Source organism: Rutilus rutilus, assembly GCF_951802725.1.
Source record: "Rutilus rutilus genome assembly, chromosome: 20".
Taxonomy (NCBI): Eukaryota; Metazoa; Chordata; class Actinopteri; order Cypriniformes; family Leuciscidae; genus Rutilus; species Rutilus rutilus.
In genome coordinates this window covers 1335001-1352500 of record NC_140225.1, presented here as the reverse complement: position 1 = coordinate 1352500, position 17500 = coordinate 1335001, and the positions used below count along the sequence as shown (strand labels likewise).

Below are 17500 nucleotides of genomic sequence, written 5' to 3'. Positions count from 1 at the left end.
ATTAAATTAATAAAAAAATTAAATAAAAGGACACTAATTTATACCCTATTTGTGGACTAAATCCAATCATGAAATTTAATTAAATTAATAAAAAATAAAAAATGGCAGCAATGAATAGCCTATATTGGACTAAAACAAATAATGAAATTGAATTAAATAAATACATTTAAATAAATAAAATAAAAAGGACATACCTATTTATACCCTATTTGTGGAAAGTACCAATAACTAAAAAGCAATAAACAAACAAACAAATAAAGCATTAATTTATACCCTATTTGTGGAAAATGCCCACAACTAAAACCAATAATGAAGTTGAATTAAATAAATACAAAATAAAAATGTAAAAAATAAAATGACACTCACTTTTACCCTATTTGTGGACTAAAATAATGAAATAAAATATATAAATATTAAAAAGACTAATTTATACCCTATTTTTGGACTAAAAACAATCATGAAATTGAATTAAATATAAAATAAAAGGACACTAATGTATAGGCCTACCCTATTATTTGGACTAAAACCAATCATGAAATTAAATCAAATTAATAAAAAATTAAATAAAAAGGACACTAATTGATACCCTATTTGTGGACTAAAACCAATCATGAAATTTTATTAAATTAATAAAAAAAATAAAAAAAAATGGCAGCAATGAATAGCCTTTTGGACTAAAACAAATAATGAAATTGAATTAAATAAATAAATTTAAATAAATAAAATAAAAAGGACAAACCTATTTATACCCTATTTGTGGAAAGTACCAATAACTAAAAAGCAATAAACAAACAAACAAACAAACAAATAAAGCATTAATTTATACCCTATTTGTGGAAAATGCCCACAACTAAAACCAATAATGAAGTTGAATTAAATTAACAAAAAATAAAATAAAATGGCAGCAATGAATAGCCTATTGGACTAAAACAAATAATGAAATTGAAATAAATACATTTAAATAAATAAAATAAAAAGGACATACCCATACCCTATTTGTGGAAAGTGCGTGTAACTAAACCCGAGAATGAAATGATAATAAAGCTTCTCATTAAAGGTGGGATTGATCAATCTTTAGACACACGGGTTTATATCGCACTGATGAACACGGTCTGGACTCGAGATCTTCATCATGTGAACCAGCGGCTCTAAACTCTTCCTCACAGTCCAACCTTTCAAGACCTTTTTAATTAAATAAGAGCTAATTACACACAACACTGACTCGGAGAGACACCACACACACACACACACACTCTCTCCCTGTATATCTGCCTGGAAAAGTTTGTTTTTGGCAGGAGATTGATCTATTCTGGGGTTTTGTATTCAGGGATTTCACGCCTGTCAAACAGAGCGAGATTTGAGACGATCAGAGAACGACACGTGAGCAAGATCTCCTGGAGCGAGTCTGAAAACACACACACACACACACACACACAACTGAATACATGCATTATATGCTGGAAAATACATTTATGCTGATTCATGTCCATCATCATTTACTCACACGAAATGCTTTCTCCTCCAACACATCTTTCATCTGCATCTCCACAAACCGGATTAAAATACACTTTTGGGCTGAAAAACCCTTTAAAATCTGAAATTCTAATGTGTTTGTGAATACACAAAAGTCAAAAGTTTGAATCAATGGCATTTTTTATGAAAGAAGTCTTTTCTGCTCACCAAGACACAAGCATTTATTTATTAAAAAATACAGTAAAAATGTGAAATATATTCGGTTTACATGTAACAAATATCTTTACTGTCACTTTTGATCAATTTATCACATTCCTTATTTATTAATCTCAAACTTTTGAATGATAGTGTATCACGGTCTCCACAAAAATAGGACGCAGTTACGCTGCTTAATTATAGATCTGGATGATTTTCTTGCTTCAGAGCAAATCAAACTCTATTCTGGCCACAAGTTCGACATCACAGAGCATAATTTAACTCTTAATTATGGACATTATTCAGTAGATGGCATGTTTAATGTGAAAGATATGAAAATGAAGCTTACGGGACAGAGAAATCACGTTCAGCTGATGAAATATTGGACATTTTTTGGAAATGCATAGACATAAACTCTAACTTTAAGAGAGTGCAACCTCTTGCATTGAATAATTTGATATTTGAGGCAAGACTGAGTGTAAAAATCTGCTGTTAAAAGTCAAACATCTGAAGAATAAAAGGAGTGCAGACATACAGTTCTACAGGATTGAGTTATAATTGTAGTTTGTCTGTCATTACAGCAGCTTCTGAACTCTCTCCAGCAAATCTCACAGTGTAAATCCACAATCCTGCAGTAACAATGACGGACAAATGCATTAAAACAACATACTGTACAAATCAAACGCATGAACTCAGATACTGAGCAATAAACCATCAGAAAAACCTTCCACATCCACACACATCTCTTCATTTAAATATCTCTCAATATTTATTATCTCAATCTGCGGTGCATGGAAACAGGAACGCGTGAAATTAAACCCTCTTTTATGCTTTTCTGTCAAGCGGTGCATTAAATACTGCCAAACCTGTTGCTCTTCCTCAAGAGGAAACCTTTCCATCTGAAAATCAAATTTAAAAGTAAATTGGAAAATCTCAAAAAAAAAAAAAACATGTCCAGGTCACATTTAAATTCATAAAGAAAAAAAGAAAAAGTAATGTCATGGCAGTTAAAAACATTTCCCATCACAATGCAAAAAATAAAAATAAATAATAATAAATAAAAGGAATACATCTTAAAATAGGCTTAATTTTCTTTAATGAAAATATAATTTTCTAGTTTAATTTTTAAAAATATTTTTAATATAATATAATAACTTTATTGATTTTTTTCTTTTGATTTTGGGGGGAAATATAGAAGCTTGTTTCCACCATGGAATAAAAAATTAAAAAGGTAATTGCGACTATCTCAAAATTATCTCAAAAGTAATTCTCAGATTTGTGACTTTTTACCTTACAATTCTGACTTTCTTGCAATTGTGAGTTTATATGACTTTATTTCCTCAGAATTGTGATATAAACTCACTTCACTATAAAAAAAAAGTGAAAATTGCGGAAAAAAGTCAGAATTGTGAGGAAAAAAGTCAGAATTTTGAGATAAAACCTGCAATTCCTAGAAAAAAAGTCAGAATTGAGTAAAAAAGTCAGAATTTTGAGATATAAACTCACAATGAGAAAAATATTAGAATTTTGAGAAACTCGCAATGAGAAAAAAATCTGAATTGCAAGAAAAAAAAAGTCAGAATTGTGAATTGTGAGATAAAACGGCAGAACTGTGAGACAAAACTTAGAATTGCGTGAAAAAAAGTTAGAATTGTGGGGAAAAAACGACAGAATTTTGTGATAGAATCTCGCAATTACTAGAAAAAAGTCAGAATTGTGAGAAAAAAAGGTCAGGACTTTGAGATATAAACTCGCAATTATTAGAAAAATATTCGAATTTTGAGAAACTCGCAATTATGAGAAGAAAAAAAACACGAAAAAAAAAAACAATGTCTCAATTACCTTTATTATTTATGATTGATTCATCAGCGGAAACACGCTTCCATAGAAACATGACCAGGATATGTTCTCGACAGACATCAGATGATGATGAAGAGCGTGTGAATGAATGATCCAGCAGTTCCTCTTCCTCAGTCTGTGACGTTCACCAATCAAACACAAGCATCAGATTACTGTCATTTCTCCTTCTAGTGCCACAATGATGATGTTCTTGCACAAACAACGTCTCCTTGACGACAGAACAGTGATTCACCATAGAAACAGTAAAGAATCAGCACAGATCTGTAACAGAACGAGAGACGCTCCAGAACCCAGTGAGCCACTTCACATCTGAAAGCTCATACGTCACGGATCTGACTCAGAAACTCAACATTTATGCATTTGCATTGCATATGCAATTTGGATTATACACGTTTGACAACACTTTACTTAAAGCCTTTATATATCATGCATCCTCAACATTTTTGAATGCATTAATTATGCCTTTTATTGCACCTTATAATGCATTGCATAATCTCATGAATAACAGTAACCACAGTTATACTTATCTATTAATTGAATACGCCTTTAGGAAGTATAATGCGTTAAAACCAATTTCATATTTGACAAGGAATCAGCAAATATTATAATGCATTTTAACTTTGGTTACAATTAGATGCATTATAGCATACATTATGAATACCTTTATAATGCATTATACATAAAAGCTTTACGTAAAGCGTTTCCCACAGATTTAACGAACTAATAAACTTAATGTGATTCATATTTGTCAGTCATGCATTAAAACAGGTCAGATTTCTGTAATAAAAAAAACATGGAATAGTTATTACGAAATATCTGCATCTTTATTAAATGATCATATTTCAAAATGCATTAATTTAAATGGCTTAGAATCAGAATAAATCTGTTTACATTTCTTCAGATAAAAAGATGGTTAAACTTTGATTGGCTGTGTACCACGCGATCTTCAGCCAGTTACGATGTATGAGATTGAAGCAAATTTGGATTTATTGATGATAAATATATAAACCTGGTTATTGTGTATTTAAAACACATTCAGTTTATTAGTGCTATTACAGAAATCTGACAAATATGCATCACGTCAAGTTTATTAGTTCATGTTAAAACTGCAAATTCAAATAGATAAATCTTCAATTTAAGCCTCAATATTTTTCACAAAATAGAGTCTGAATTAGTAAGTTTCTAAGCAGACACAGTACTGTAATAATCATAAAAACACACATCACACACACATAATGGGAAAATAGAGTGTTTTACATCAATACTTTTTAGTCTTGAAAGAAAAAGTTAGAATCTACATTTCGCTCGTCATCTTGGAGGCATTTTTTAATGTACAGTATACATATGATGTTGCCTTATGTTTAGGTTCCCTCAAAATGCTGTCTAGATAGGCAGCTCACTAGGATCTGGAACGAAGCGTCTTCGTCTGATTACGTGGCAGATTTCACCGGCAGAACAGAAGAAAGACAGAAGCAGGACTCGTTTGTGTATTACTAAGTTTTCGCTAGTTGATATTCACAGTATATATTAAACATGTTGAGCTGATGGACTATGAGTGCTTTAAAATTGCTGGTGACTTTTCATGTATTTGGATGTTTTTCTCAGAAATGATTCAGACATTCGAGGGACTCTCAATACATCTATGAAAATAAATATATGGCAAAATCCTTTGAAATGCTTCTTTTCATCACATAAACTCGGTTGCGTTTGCGCACACACACACACACACACACACATTACCTGTAGTGATAAATGCACCAGCTGGGAACACAATGTTCATGTACAGGCTGCACAGAAACACATTTGTTTGCCACTTCTGTAAGTAAGAACCACATTAAACTCCAATAAGTGAAGTGACTCCGGATTAAACTGCAGTGTGAACACGCGCACCGACTCTGATGCTGCAGTGAAACCAGGGGCCTCGTTATCAAACGCACAGAGCTGAGCTTAAATGCCAAAAGTGAGGAACAAATCAGGATTTATGAAGGCAGAAACTGAGCAGTAATCAAAACAATACAACAATATGAAAATACAAAGATAAATAGGCAATCATGATAAGCATTTATATTAATATATGCTCAAATGAGCAACATTTTAACTGATTTGAAAAAATTATATTTATACGATTTTTTTTACACATACATGTACAAGTATATATACATATGTGAAAATCTAAAAAGTATGTAAAAAAATAGGGAATATAAATAAGCATTTATATTATTATATGATCAAATGAGCAACATTTTTAACTGATTTGTGATTAATTAATTAATTGATTATTTCCTGAAAAATAAAAATATTTCTAAGATTTATTTTTTTACACATGTATATATACATATATGTGAAAATCTAAAAAAAAATATGTAAAAAAATAAATAAAAATTAGGGAATATAAATAAGCATTTATATTATTATATATGCTCAAATGAGCAACATTTTTAACTGATTTGTGATAGCGAATTAATTATTTCCTGAAAAAACGAATCTTTATAAGAATCTTCTAACTCATACACATACATTTACGTGAAAATCTAAAATATATATTTAAAAAAATTAAGGATTTTTTCTTTTGTGCATATGGACCATTATAAATTGTTTATAGGAACATTTCATAAACCGTCCTATAATCACAGTTAGTATCATTGTACTTATTAATAATTCATATAGTATCATTGTACTTATTCATAATTTCAAATATATATATATATATACACACATTTACAACTGTAAAAATAAACAAAAACATTTAGCTTAGTAAATAACTTCCGCAAACGTTCACATTTAGGATCATTCTTTGCGCGTCTTTATAAACGAGGCCCCTGTTTTCCGTTGTTCCGCGGAGCCGACGCTAACATCCTGTACAACGAACAGCGCAGGAAAACCGCTAACGAAACTTGTGATGGTACTAAAAAAAAAAGTTCCTTTCTTAAATCCTAGAGTGGGATCCATCCCTGGAACTACACGGTAGTTTCGTTCCTCCAGGGTCCGGTGCGTATATTCCCCGTGCCGTCCGGGGGGTACAGCGCGTTCCCCTTGAGGAGCCCGTTCTGATTGGCCAGCGAGTGTGTGCGAGCGTGAAGCTCGATGTGTGCGTGATGCAGATCGTCCTCCGCCGTCTTCCCGCAGCCGCACAGAAACGTCTCGTTCAGGAGCTCGTCTTTAGCGCAGCACACGTGATGGTGATGATGATGATGGCAGGAGTCGTGAGCGAGGTGGCAGATGTGGTCGTGCGGGGAGTTAGCGCGCGAGCTATGCGCGCTAGCACTAGCGCCATCCGAGGGAATCCGAAAAGCTAGTTCTCGTGTGCGTCTCGCTTTAGTCCTGACGGGCTTCACGCAGCGGTGCAGATGCACGGCGGGTCGGTATCCTTCGGGATCGGCGTGGAGAAGCACGTGAGGCGTGTTTTCGTCATCGAGAAGCTGAAGCGCGGCGCAACACGGCGACACCGGCATCAAGCAAGTCACGTGATTGTGATTCTGGCACGCACAATGCGAATGGCTCAGAATCGATTTCCCCGGACACACTGAATCCGAATGGCAGTGTCGCATGTCTCCGTTCACGTTGGATTTGTGTGCGTGACACGCTTTGTTGTTAGCGTTCAAGCGGCGTCCCGGACAACACGCGCACCAGCAATGCCACACGTCGTCACGTTTCGCGCAATGGTGAATTAGCACGAATAACCCGAGCGTGACGGAAAACGCCCCGTACAAGCAGCTGAAGATCATATCTAGAAAGTGACCCTGTGTGACCGCGAGAGCACCGAATGTCCACGTGGTGAGGAACAAGAACAGCGTGAAGGCCGTCGTCCTCAGCTGAGCTTTAAACGAGTGTTCGTTAGCTAGCGTCGAGGGGTTGATGAGACCCGGGCATCCGCCGTGACACTGACCGGGTTCGGCTCTCGGCTCGTTCTGGTGGACGTCGGCCAGCCTCTGTTGCTCTTCGCTCACGGGCTTCAGCTCGTACTTCTTCTCCGGGTGTTTGCGTAGCTGGATGAAGGTGAAGATGAAGTAGACGCAGGTCACCAGGAGGATGAAGGCCACCGGACCGTAAAACGCTCCTAGACTGGGTTCCCACGCCATCCAACAACTGCAAACACAAAATCAAAATGCTTATTTTTTTATGCAATATTGCAGTGTTTACTACAAATGATTTGAAGAGCTCTTTTCCAAAATGCGATAAACGCCATAAAAAAAGAGTTTGTCATGTCATTTTGCAGTGTACTGAACCTATTCACTGCTCCATCAATGTTGTGTAGAATTTAAAATAATCCAAGATATTTTAAATGAACAAAGATATTTGCTTGACTGTTTTTCTACCCCCTCTTTCAGAGACAATGACCATTTGGAGTTCCTAAGGCACAGATACCCCTTTTCCACCAACAAGAACCAGGTGCTGGTTCGGAGCTAGAGCTAGTGCCGGTTCGGAGTTGGTTCGACTGACGAGCCTCCAAAGAACCGGTTTGCTTTTCCACAGGCTAAAAGAGCCAACGCAGAGCCAGGTCTTACGTCACAGCTACGTCTAATCTTTTCAGCAACGTTAGCGCGGCGGCGCCAAACACAAACACATCATCAACAATGGCGCACGTTGCTTTGCTATTGATGTTCATGGCTTTGCGGACCTACATCGGCATCCAAACACGGCGGATCCAACGTGTTCGCGCGGCTCGCCATTATTTGTACAGACGGAGATTACAAGCGAGAGTAACGGCATGTACATAACATTTATTTCTAACAATAAGATGCTGACGTTAGCCTTAGATTTATATTTTAGATCGCGTCCATTGTGTTTAGCTGCTGTTAGCTCGATTAGCTGCTATTTGAAAATGGCGGTCACAAGTTTCTCTTCAGTCTTGTTGGCCACGGTAACCCCGCCCCCAGCCTCTGACGCAAGCGGTTCTTTCTTGGCTCCGTTCTAGACCCTGCAATGATTTGGTGCTACTTAAGAACCAGTTTTACTGGTTCGGAGCTGGTGCTTTGGCGGTGGAAAAACAAAGAACCGATTTGAAACTAGGCTCTGGCTCCGAACCAGCACCAGCTCTGCCTTGGTGGAAAAGGGGTAAGAGGGGCTGATAGTGATCTAGGCATGCAGGCCAAATGTTTGTACTTTGGGGGGTCGATGAATTGTCACACCTTTAGTACAGTGGTGGAAGTGTAATTATCTGATTGGTCAGTTTGAATGTCTCACATTTGGGTTTTAGTCACATGGTCAAGGAAAGGATAAAACAAGATCGAAACTGTTGCTCTGTCTCTTTGATGCTCTGGCTCTCTTCTTCTCTGGGTCCCTTTCTTGGGGGCTCTCTTCTTATTCTTGGGGCTCTCTCCTTTTGCCTCCTCTTTTCTCTCTCTCTCTCTCTCTCCCTCTCTCTCTCTCTCTCTCTCGAGTGCATGCTGGGAGTGAGTGGGCGGAGCGTGGTGAGTGTGGATGTGAGTGGTTTGCCGACTGTGGCTGGTAAGAGTGCTTTTTCCAAACTTTTTCCTTTTTTTCTTGTAAGTGTTTTGTCTGTATTTTTCGTTGTTGTTTTGTTTATTGTTTTTGTGAGGATAGTCTGCTTCCAGCATTTTTGCTGGGAAGCATGGCGATTCCAAACACAATGGCTTTTGAAAATTTAACTCGGCGTCATGGAGTAAAAATTGATTCAAACGCTAACGTGGAAGATGTTTGTTTGGCTGTAGGAGACGTTGTGGGTCATGAAAACATTGTGTCCGCTTCGCGAATGAATAATGCGTTTGTGCTTTTCTTTAGCACTATTGAGAAGGCGAACGAAATAGTGCAAAATGGTGTTGTAATCAAAGGTTCGCTCACGCCGGTGTTTCCTCTGAGCACTCCCGCCAAGAAAATAATGATTTCAAACGTCCCTCCGTTTGTGAAAGATGAGATGATTGTGCAGGAATTGTCACGATATGGAAAGATAGTTTCTCCTATCAAAAAAATTCCGCTTGGATGTAAATCGCCTTTAGTGAAACATCTCGTGTCCTTTAGGAGACAGGTGTTTATGATTCTGAAGAATGGCGAGGATGAACTTGACCTGGTTTTTAAATTTAAAATAGAAGGCTTTGATTATGCTGTTTTTGCATCATCCGATACGACGATGAAATGTTTTGGTTGTTCTAAAATCGGACATCTTAGTCGTAATTGTCCTGATAAAATGAACACGAACACAGAGCAGATTAATGCAGGTAAAAGGGGGAGCGCTGTTGATGAATCTAGCGCGCCCGAAACCAGCGCAGCGGTGAATCCCGCGAATACACCGACCGAGCCGCTCGAGGCAGTGAACAGCGCGGAGGCGCGGGCGGTGCTTTCTACTGTTGTTGATGATGGAGGTGTTGTGGCGGAGTCCGTGGCAGCAGAGAACGCGCTGGGGTTGAGTACATTATCTTCTGTGATTGTAGAACAAGACCGAGATATTGTAAAGGAAGATCTGAGATTGAATGACTGTGGATTGGATATGGAAGTTGAATCAACTTTCAAAACACCAATTAAAAGAAGAAAGAGTCGAAATGATAAAACCAGTAAGCAAATCAAAATAACTGACGCTGCTGAAGATGAAATCATAGCTTCTGACGATGATGATTCTGACTCTTGCGTTTCTGTTTGTTCTGAGTTTTCTGCTTGTTCTCAAAATGAAGCAGTAAATGTTTTGTACAAAGCTGAAGACATTCGTGTTTTTCTTCAGGAAACGAAAGGGTTAAAAGGCGTGCAAATTGAGGATTATTTTCCTAATAGTGCACAATTTGTGAAGGACACCAGATATTTGATAAAAGAAGGGGCTTTCGTAGATCTTGAAGTGTATCGTTTACGGAAATTTGTCAACAAGTTAAAAAAACAAAATCCTAGAGATGATAAGAATGCCATGGTTTAAATCCCTAAGCTTGTTTTTTTTTACCATAATCTCTGTCTTTTCCCATCTGAGTTTCTTGCTGAACCTAAATAAAACTATGAGTCAGCTAAAAATTGGAACTCTCAATTTAAATGGAGCTAGAGATGTTCGTAAAAGGATGATGTTGTATGAATATATTAATCAGAAGTCTGTTGATGTCATGTTTATACAAGAAACGCATAGTGATCAAAGAAATGAGGTGGACTGGAAAAGAGAGTGGGAAGGTCAACTTTTTCTTAGTCACAAATCCTCTGTAAGTGGAGGGGTTGCAGTTTTATTTTCTAAAAATATGACTCCAGTATCTTTTGAATCTGTTGAAATTGAAAAAGGTCGCTTTTTAAAAGTTATTGTTAAATTTGAAAAAATTGTTATGGTTTTTTTAAATATCTATGCTCCTAATAGTGGAGTGGAAAGAGTTTTGTTCTTAAATTTAGTCAACACTACTTTGAAAAGCCTAAGTACAGATGATTTCTTAGTTTTAGGGGGAGATTTTAACTGTACTGAGAATGATAAAGTAGACCGAAATCATTTAGAACCGCATGGTGCATCTCAAAGAGTTATTAAACAACTCGTTCAAACTTTTGATCTCTGTGATGTATGGAGAAAAATGCATAAAAAATTAAGGCAATATACATGGGTTCATTGTAAAGATAATTCGTTGTCTTTGGCACGTCTTGATCGGTTTTACACCTTTAAGCACCAGCTCAATATTTTCAAATTTTGTCAAATTAATCCTGTAGGATTTTCAGATCACAGTGCAGTTCTTTGTTCTGTTTTAGTAAGTTGTGTGAAGTCAAGCAGTGCCTATTGGCATTTTAATACATCTTTGCTTGATGATAAACATTTCAAAGATTCTTTTGTTTTTTTTTGGGATGTTTTTAAGCAGCAAAAGTATTTATATAGCTCTCTGCAACAGTGGTGGGATTGCGGGAAAATACAAATCAAAAACTTTTGCCAGCAATACACTCTTAATGTTACAAGAGAAATAACTCGATCATTGAAGACTCTAGAGACTGAGATAGTTGATTTGTACAGTTTGTCTGCATCTACAGGCAAAAAAGAACACATTGAAGCTCTGACATCAAAGAAAACTTTATTGGCAAACCTGTTGGACATTAAGGCACAGGGAGCGCTGGTTCGCTCACGTTTCCAGAATATCACACAAATGGATGCACCTTCTAAATTTTTCTTCAGTATGGAGAAAAAAAATAGTCAAAGCAGAATAATTCATTCCTTGGTCTCTGATACAGGACAGGAATTAACTAAAACTTCTGAGATAAGAGAAGTTGCTGTGCAGTTTTATAAGAAATTGTATACAGCTGATCTGATAAATGAAAAGATGACTATTAGTAGTTTTTTTGAAGGTCTGCCAAAACTTGATGAAGAGAGCAATGAGAGTTTGCAACTACCTCTGACAGAGCAAGAACTTTATACAGCAATGATGGGCATGGAGAATGGGAAATCTCCCGGGATTGATGGGTTACCCATTGAATTTTATAAAACTTTCTGGCCCGTTTTAAGAGAAGATCTCTTAGTGGTGTTTGATGAAAGCCTTACTAATGGTTTTCTTCCCCTTAGCTGCAGAAGGGCAGTTATCACTTTATTGCCCAAAAAAGGTGATCTTCAGAATATAAAAAATTGGAGGCCTGTTTCTCTCCTGTGTTCAGAGTATAAAATCTTGTCTAAGACATTAGCTACAAGATTGAGTAAAATAATAGGGAAGGTGATACACTACGATCAAACATATTGTATACCAAATAGATCGATTTTTGATAATATAACTTTAATCAGAGATGTTTTAGAAGTTTCAAAGCTGTTTGGTGTAAACATTGGCCTTATTTCTCTAGACCAAGAGAAGGCATTTGATCGGGTTGAACACCTTTATTTGTGGCATACTTTAGAAGTTTTTGGTTTTAATTCACGATTTATTGATATGATTAAAACAATGTATTGTGACATTGAGAGTGTTATTAAAATTAATGGTAGTTTGTGTGCTCCCTTTAATGTACAGAGAGGGGTTCGGCAAGGTTGTGCCATGTCTGGGCTATTATATGTGCTGGCTATAGAACCACTGTTGTCCATGTTAAGAAATAAGTTAAAGGGTTTAACATTGCCACAGTGTAATAATGCTTTCCATTTATCTGCATATGCTGATGATGTAATTGCTTTTATAAATGATGATGATGATGTTGAAATGTTACGACAGATTGTTAATGATTTTAAGGATATTTCATCAGCAATTGTAAATTGGGGGAAAAGTGATGCTTTATTGATTGGAAAATGGGAAGGAGGAAATCCCATTCTACCAGGAGGCTTATTATGGAAAAAAGATGGGCTAAAGTATCTTGGTGTTTTCTTAGGCAATGAAGCCTTTATGCAGAAGAACTGGGAAGGAATGGCAGATAAAGTAACTGGACGTTTGAAAAAATGGAAATGGCTGCTTCCTCAGTTGTCTTTTAAAGGACGCACACTCATTATCAACAATCTTGCGGCTTCTTCCCTGTGGCATAGACTTGCATGCGTCGACCCTCCGGTTGGTCTCTTAGCAAACATTCAAACAGAAACAGTGAACTTTTTCTGGGACAATTTGCATTGGATCCCTCAAAGCGTTTTGTTTCTGGCTAAAGAAGATGGAGGCCAAGGTCTAGTGCATTTGTCAAGTAGATGTGCTGCTTATCGTCTTCAGTTTTTGCAGAAGTTAATTCTAGGATCTGAAAGACTGGTATGGAGACCAGTGGCTCAATGCATTTTGCGAAGAATAAGTGGACTTGGCCTGGACAATGTGTTGTTTTTAATGGACTCTAAAAAATTAGATTTTAGAGGAGTTCCTGCCTTCTATCGAAGTCTCTTTAAAATATGGAGTCTGTTTAAGCCTCAATGGATGGAACCTTTAATGTCCCTGTACTGGCTACTCGAAGAGCCCATTGTGTGCGGAGCACGTTTCGATGTATCTGGTGACGAAATACCAGGTCTTAAGGTTTTGTTGTATAGAAGTGGATCTCTACAGTTGAAACACATTATAAATAAGGCCGGGTCTGATTTTAATGATGTAGAAGCAGTTTCAGCCTTTTTAAAGGTAAAATCTGCACGATACATTAAACGGTTTTTAGATAAACTGCAGGGGGCTTTGAATGTACAAGAAAGAGTTTTACTTGATGAGTACAATAAGAAATGTATATTTCCAGATTGTGAAGATTTTTTCCCAGATATAAGTATTGTACCTGATCTTTCTTCATTTAATGACATTAATCCCATGTTGAAGAAGGAAATTGATGTGCAAATTGATTTCTTTGAAGTTAAAGGGAAAGCATTGTATAGAAGTATTGTTAAAGTGACGAATATTAAATGGTTAAATAGAAGTGATACTGTTTGGAGAGACATTTTAGAGATCACTGAAAAAACAAAACCAGTGTGGAGGATTTTGTACAAACCTCCGTTACCTAAAAGAGTTGGTGATCTTCAATGGAGGATACTCCATGGCGCTATAGCAGTTAACTCTTTTGTGGCAATGTTGAACCCAAATGTAAGTGAGGATTGTCCTTTTTGCAGTGAAAGGGAAACTGTGTTTCATTGTTTTATGTTTTGTAACAGACTTCCGTTTTTGTTTAGTCTTCTGGAGTTTCTTTTTGAATCTTTTGAGGTATGTTTTACGAAGCAGGATTTTATTCTTGGTTGTATGTATACCATTAAGAAAAAATACAAATGTCAGTTGCTTAATTTTATTGTTGGTATTGCAAAATTAGCCATTTACATAACTAGGAGAAATAAAATTGAACAGAAAGGAGAACAAGAACTTGTAACAGCTTTTAAAAAAATGGTAAAATCACGACTTGTAATTGAGTTTAATTTTTATAAACTGATGAGTACATTGAATATTTTTGAAATTGAGTGGTGCTGTGATAATGTGCTGTGTTCATTAGTTGATAATGAACTGGTTATCTCAGAAGTGTTGAAGTAAGATTTTTTTATCAAATCGAAAAATATGTGATTTGTTTTTGTGAATATTTTTTTGCCATGATATTTTTGTAATAAAAGGATTGTCAAATTCAAAAAAAATTCTCTCTCTCTCTCTCTCTCTCTCTCTCTCTCTCTCTCTCTCTCTCTCTCTCTCTCTCTCTCTCTCTCTCTCTCTCTCTCTCTCTCTCTCTCTCTCTCTCTCTCTCTCTCTCTCTCTCTCTCTCTCTCTCTCTCTCTCTCTCTCTCTCTCTCTCTCTCTCTCTCTCTCAGGTAACATTTTTCATATATGCTGGGTACATTTAATAATATAAGTTATCATCATTTCATACATATATTTTGTAACTATTTTAAGTGTAACCATAACCATATTTTGTCATTAAACCTTTTCAATTGCAACTAATGTGCTAACTAGTTTTGATTTGATATTGACTTTGAAGTGCTACATATTGCAATACAATATTGTCACTATCTATAGCAACGCTCTCCCACATATTTAGCTATTGTAACTGCACTTATTTCCGTCGTTGGTATAAGTGGCAGTGGGTGGTTAAAGACTAGAAATGTGCAGTTTTCTACCATCTTGCCAATAACGTTTCTTTAGTCATTCGGCAGTTCTTGCAGCTTGAACCACTGCAGGAATTCCACCCTTACAGTTGCATGCCAAATCGTTATGTTTCCTTGTTTAAAATGTCCTGCAAGATTCCTTTCCAAACCGTGATAAGTGCCGAACCTATTTTTAGCCTAAACGCGATACATCCTCTGGACTAATCAGAATTCTCTCTCTCTCGCTCTCTCTCTCTCTCTCTCTCTCTCTCACCCTCACCCTCACCCTCACCCTCACCCTCACCCTCACCCTCACCCTCACCCTCAAATCACTCGCGCGTATCGCACCAGACGCTCAATTCGCCTCATTCGCGTGTCCGCGCCGCGCTAAACGCCTCATTCGCCCCGCAGGACCTCCAGATGCGCGTAAACGCGTCTTTAGGGCTGTTACATAGTCAACGCGAGCAAGCAACGCGAGCGACGCGCTCCCTTTCATAGTCTAAACAGTAGACACAAGCAGACGCAAGCGTCACGGCCGATGCGTGAAATGCAATACACCGCTCACGCAACAGGGGGTAGTAGAGAAACATTTGAGACTGTAGTCCTATGCTTTATGAATTCACTCAACCAGCTAAGTTGAGTCAATACTTTTGGGTAGCCGAAACTTAGCTGCCCCGCACCACTTCTGCACGCCACCTTCCACTTTTTGTGTGCCCTAGTAAATTTGTCACGGGCACTTTTCCAGTCCGTTTTCACCTTATCTACCGTCTTTCCCATCGCGGTTGCAACCTCTCTCCAGGCATTTTTTTCCAACGCTTTTTTATTGGGGTGTAATTGAGATGAACTGTCATATAAATGCGGATGTATACGTATAAACTCGCATAATTTTTCCTCTTCGCCCGCCATTGTATTCAAACCTTCTTCTGTAAACATAATATACTTGAATTAATGTACAATACTTGCAATGTCGCCCCCACTGACAACGCATAGTATTGCGTGCATCGGCGCGTATCAAAAACTAGGACGACACATTTGGCTACGCTTCGACGCATAAATTGAATATTCACAAAATGTGTGGGTCTAGGTAAAAAAATTTTTTTTCCTGAAAACTATTTAAACATATTTATAGCATTTTGGAAAAGAGCTCCTCATTTATCGGTGCACATCATTATTGTTTTAAAGCTACAATATGTACGATTTTTGGGTAACACTTTATAATAACTGCACACTATTAATCATCAGTTGAGCATTAGTATGTTAATTCATCATTTATAAAGCATTAATAGACATTAATAAGCAGTTTATAAATACAGCTATAAATGCTTTTTTCTTGATTTATAAGCATATCTATAATGTGTTTAATAATTGTATTTTCATAATTTATTAATGATCAATTTATTGTAGTATTGCATTATTTAAAAACCAGTTATTTAGGTGTTGTCATTGATTCATAAGATCACTTAGAAAGTGTAAGTGTCTATTAATGCTTTATAAATGATGAATTAACTGTTCATTAATGCTTAACTAATGATTAATAGCGTGCAGTTATTATAAAGTGTTACCGATTTGGGTAATAAAATATCCAAAAATCACTTGCACAGTGTGATATATTTCCTGCTGTTGTGTCCTTACAATATCCCAAAAGTTCCCAAAGATTTTTAATTTCAGGGAAAGTCCAATTTTAAATAATGGCTCGTCCCTGTTCACTTGTCGCCTGTCAATGACGTAATATCCGTGTTATCCCTGGTTTCCGCTCGTACTGCCATAGTAACCATGGCGACAGACGTGGACAACTGCGTTACGTCTAGCGCACGCTTATGCTGTTGTTGTTTCGTTCAGACATTATGGATCATGGCAAGCAGACTTTGGGACAGAAGGAGAACTAAAACAAGGATCAATATCAGCGTGGCGTTTTCGAGATGGCGAGAGCTAGCGTCCGCGGCTAACTTCCACTTGACAGAGACGCCGCTCTTGCATGAGCTTTATTAGACAGGTGAGCAAATGTACATAAAACTAATCAATGTTATACAGCTCAACATGATGAAATGTTAGAATATGATCAGTATGTTATTCTAATGTTGATCTCGCTCACTGCTAGTCTCATACGTCATTATTTTTTTTTACATTTTGTAGCTTTAACAATCTTAAATCAGAATAAGTTCCTCTTGCAGCATCTCTTCTCTCTCTGATGATGTGGGCGGGACCACCTGTCACTCATATGAGATCAGCCAATAGCAAACCACAACCATCCAATCAATTCCCCACGGACAAAATCAAGCCCCGCCCACATTTGTTCTCGTTAAAGAAGCGTTTCACTGGGATATACGAGAAAAGACCAGCACAACTTCCCTTTCATGCGGACTTTAACACATACAACTGACACTGAACACGATAAACATGTAATGAAGACCAAGTCCTCTATACTCACACCGGCGTCTGCTCTCCACTCCCGTAGTTCTCCATGCTGATCGCTGCTGTGATCCCACATATGATGAAGGGAACTCCTCCACTGATCAGATAAAACCTGCAGACACACACAAACACACTCGTATTCACTCGTTCTTCATGCTGAAGCTGAGAACACAGCGTCTGATT

General features: G+C 37.1%; 1 protein-coding gene across 1 annotated transcript in view; it reads right to left on the bottom strand.

The window, feature by feature from the left end:
- Window positions 1-6043: 6043 nt before the first annotated feature.
- adgra1b (adhesion G protein-coupled receptor A1b) overlaps window positions 6044-17500 on the bottom strand; it is a 152203-nt gene continuing 140746 nt past the window's right edge. Inside the window, exons 18-19 of the mRNA XM_084390772.1 lie at window positions 17334-17429; window positions 6044-7614 (exon numbers count right to left, since the gene is read on the bottom strand). Coding sequence (XP_084246898.1) covers window positions 6486-7614; window positions 17334-17429 — 1225 coding nt within the window. The 3' untranslated portion in view covers window positions 6044-6485. The remainder of the gene's footprint in view (window positions 7615-17333; window positions 17430-17500) is intronic.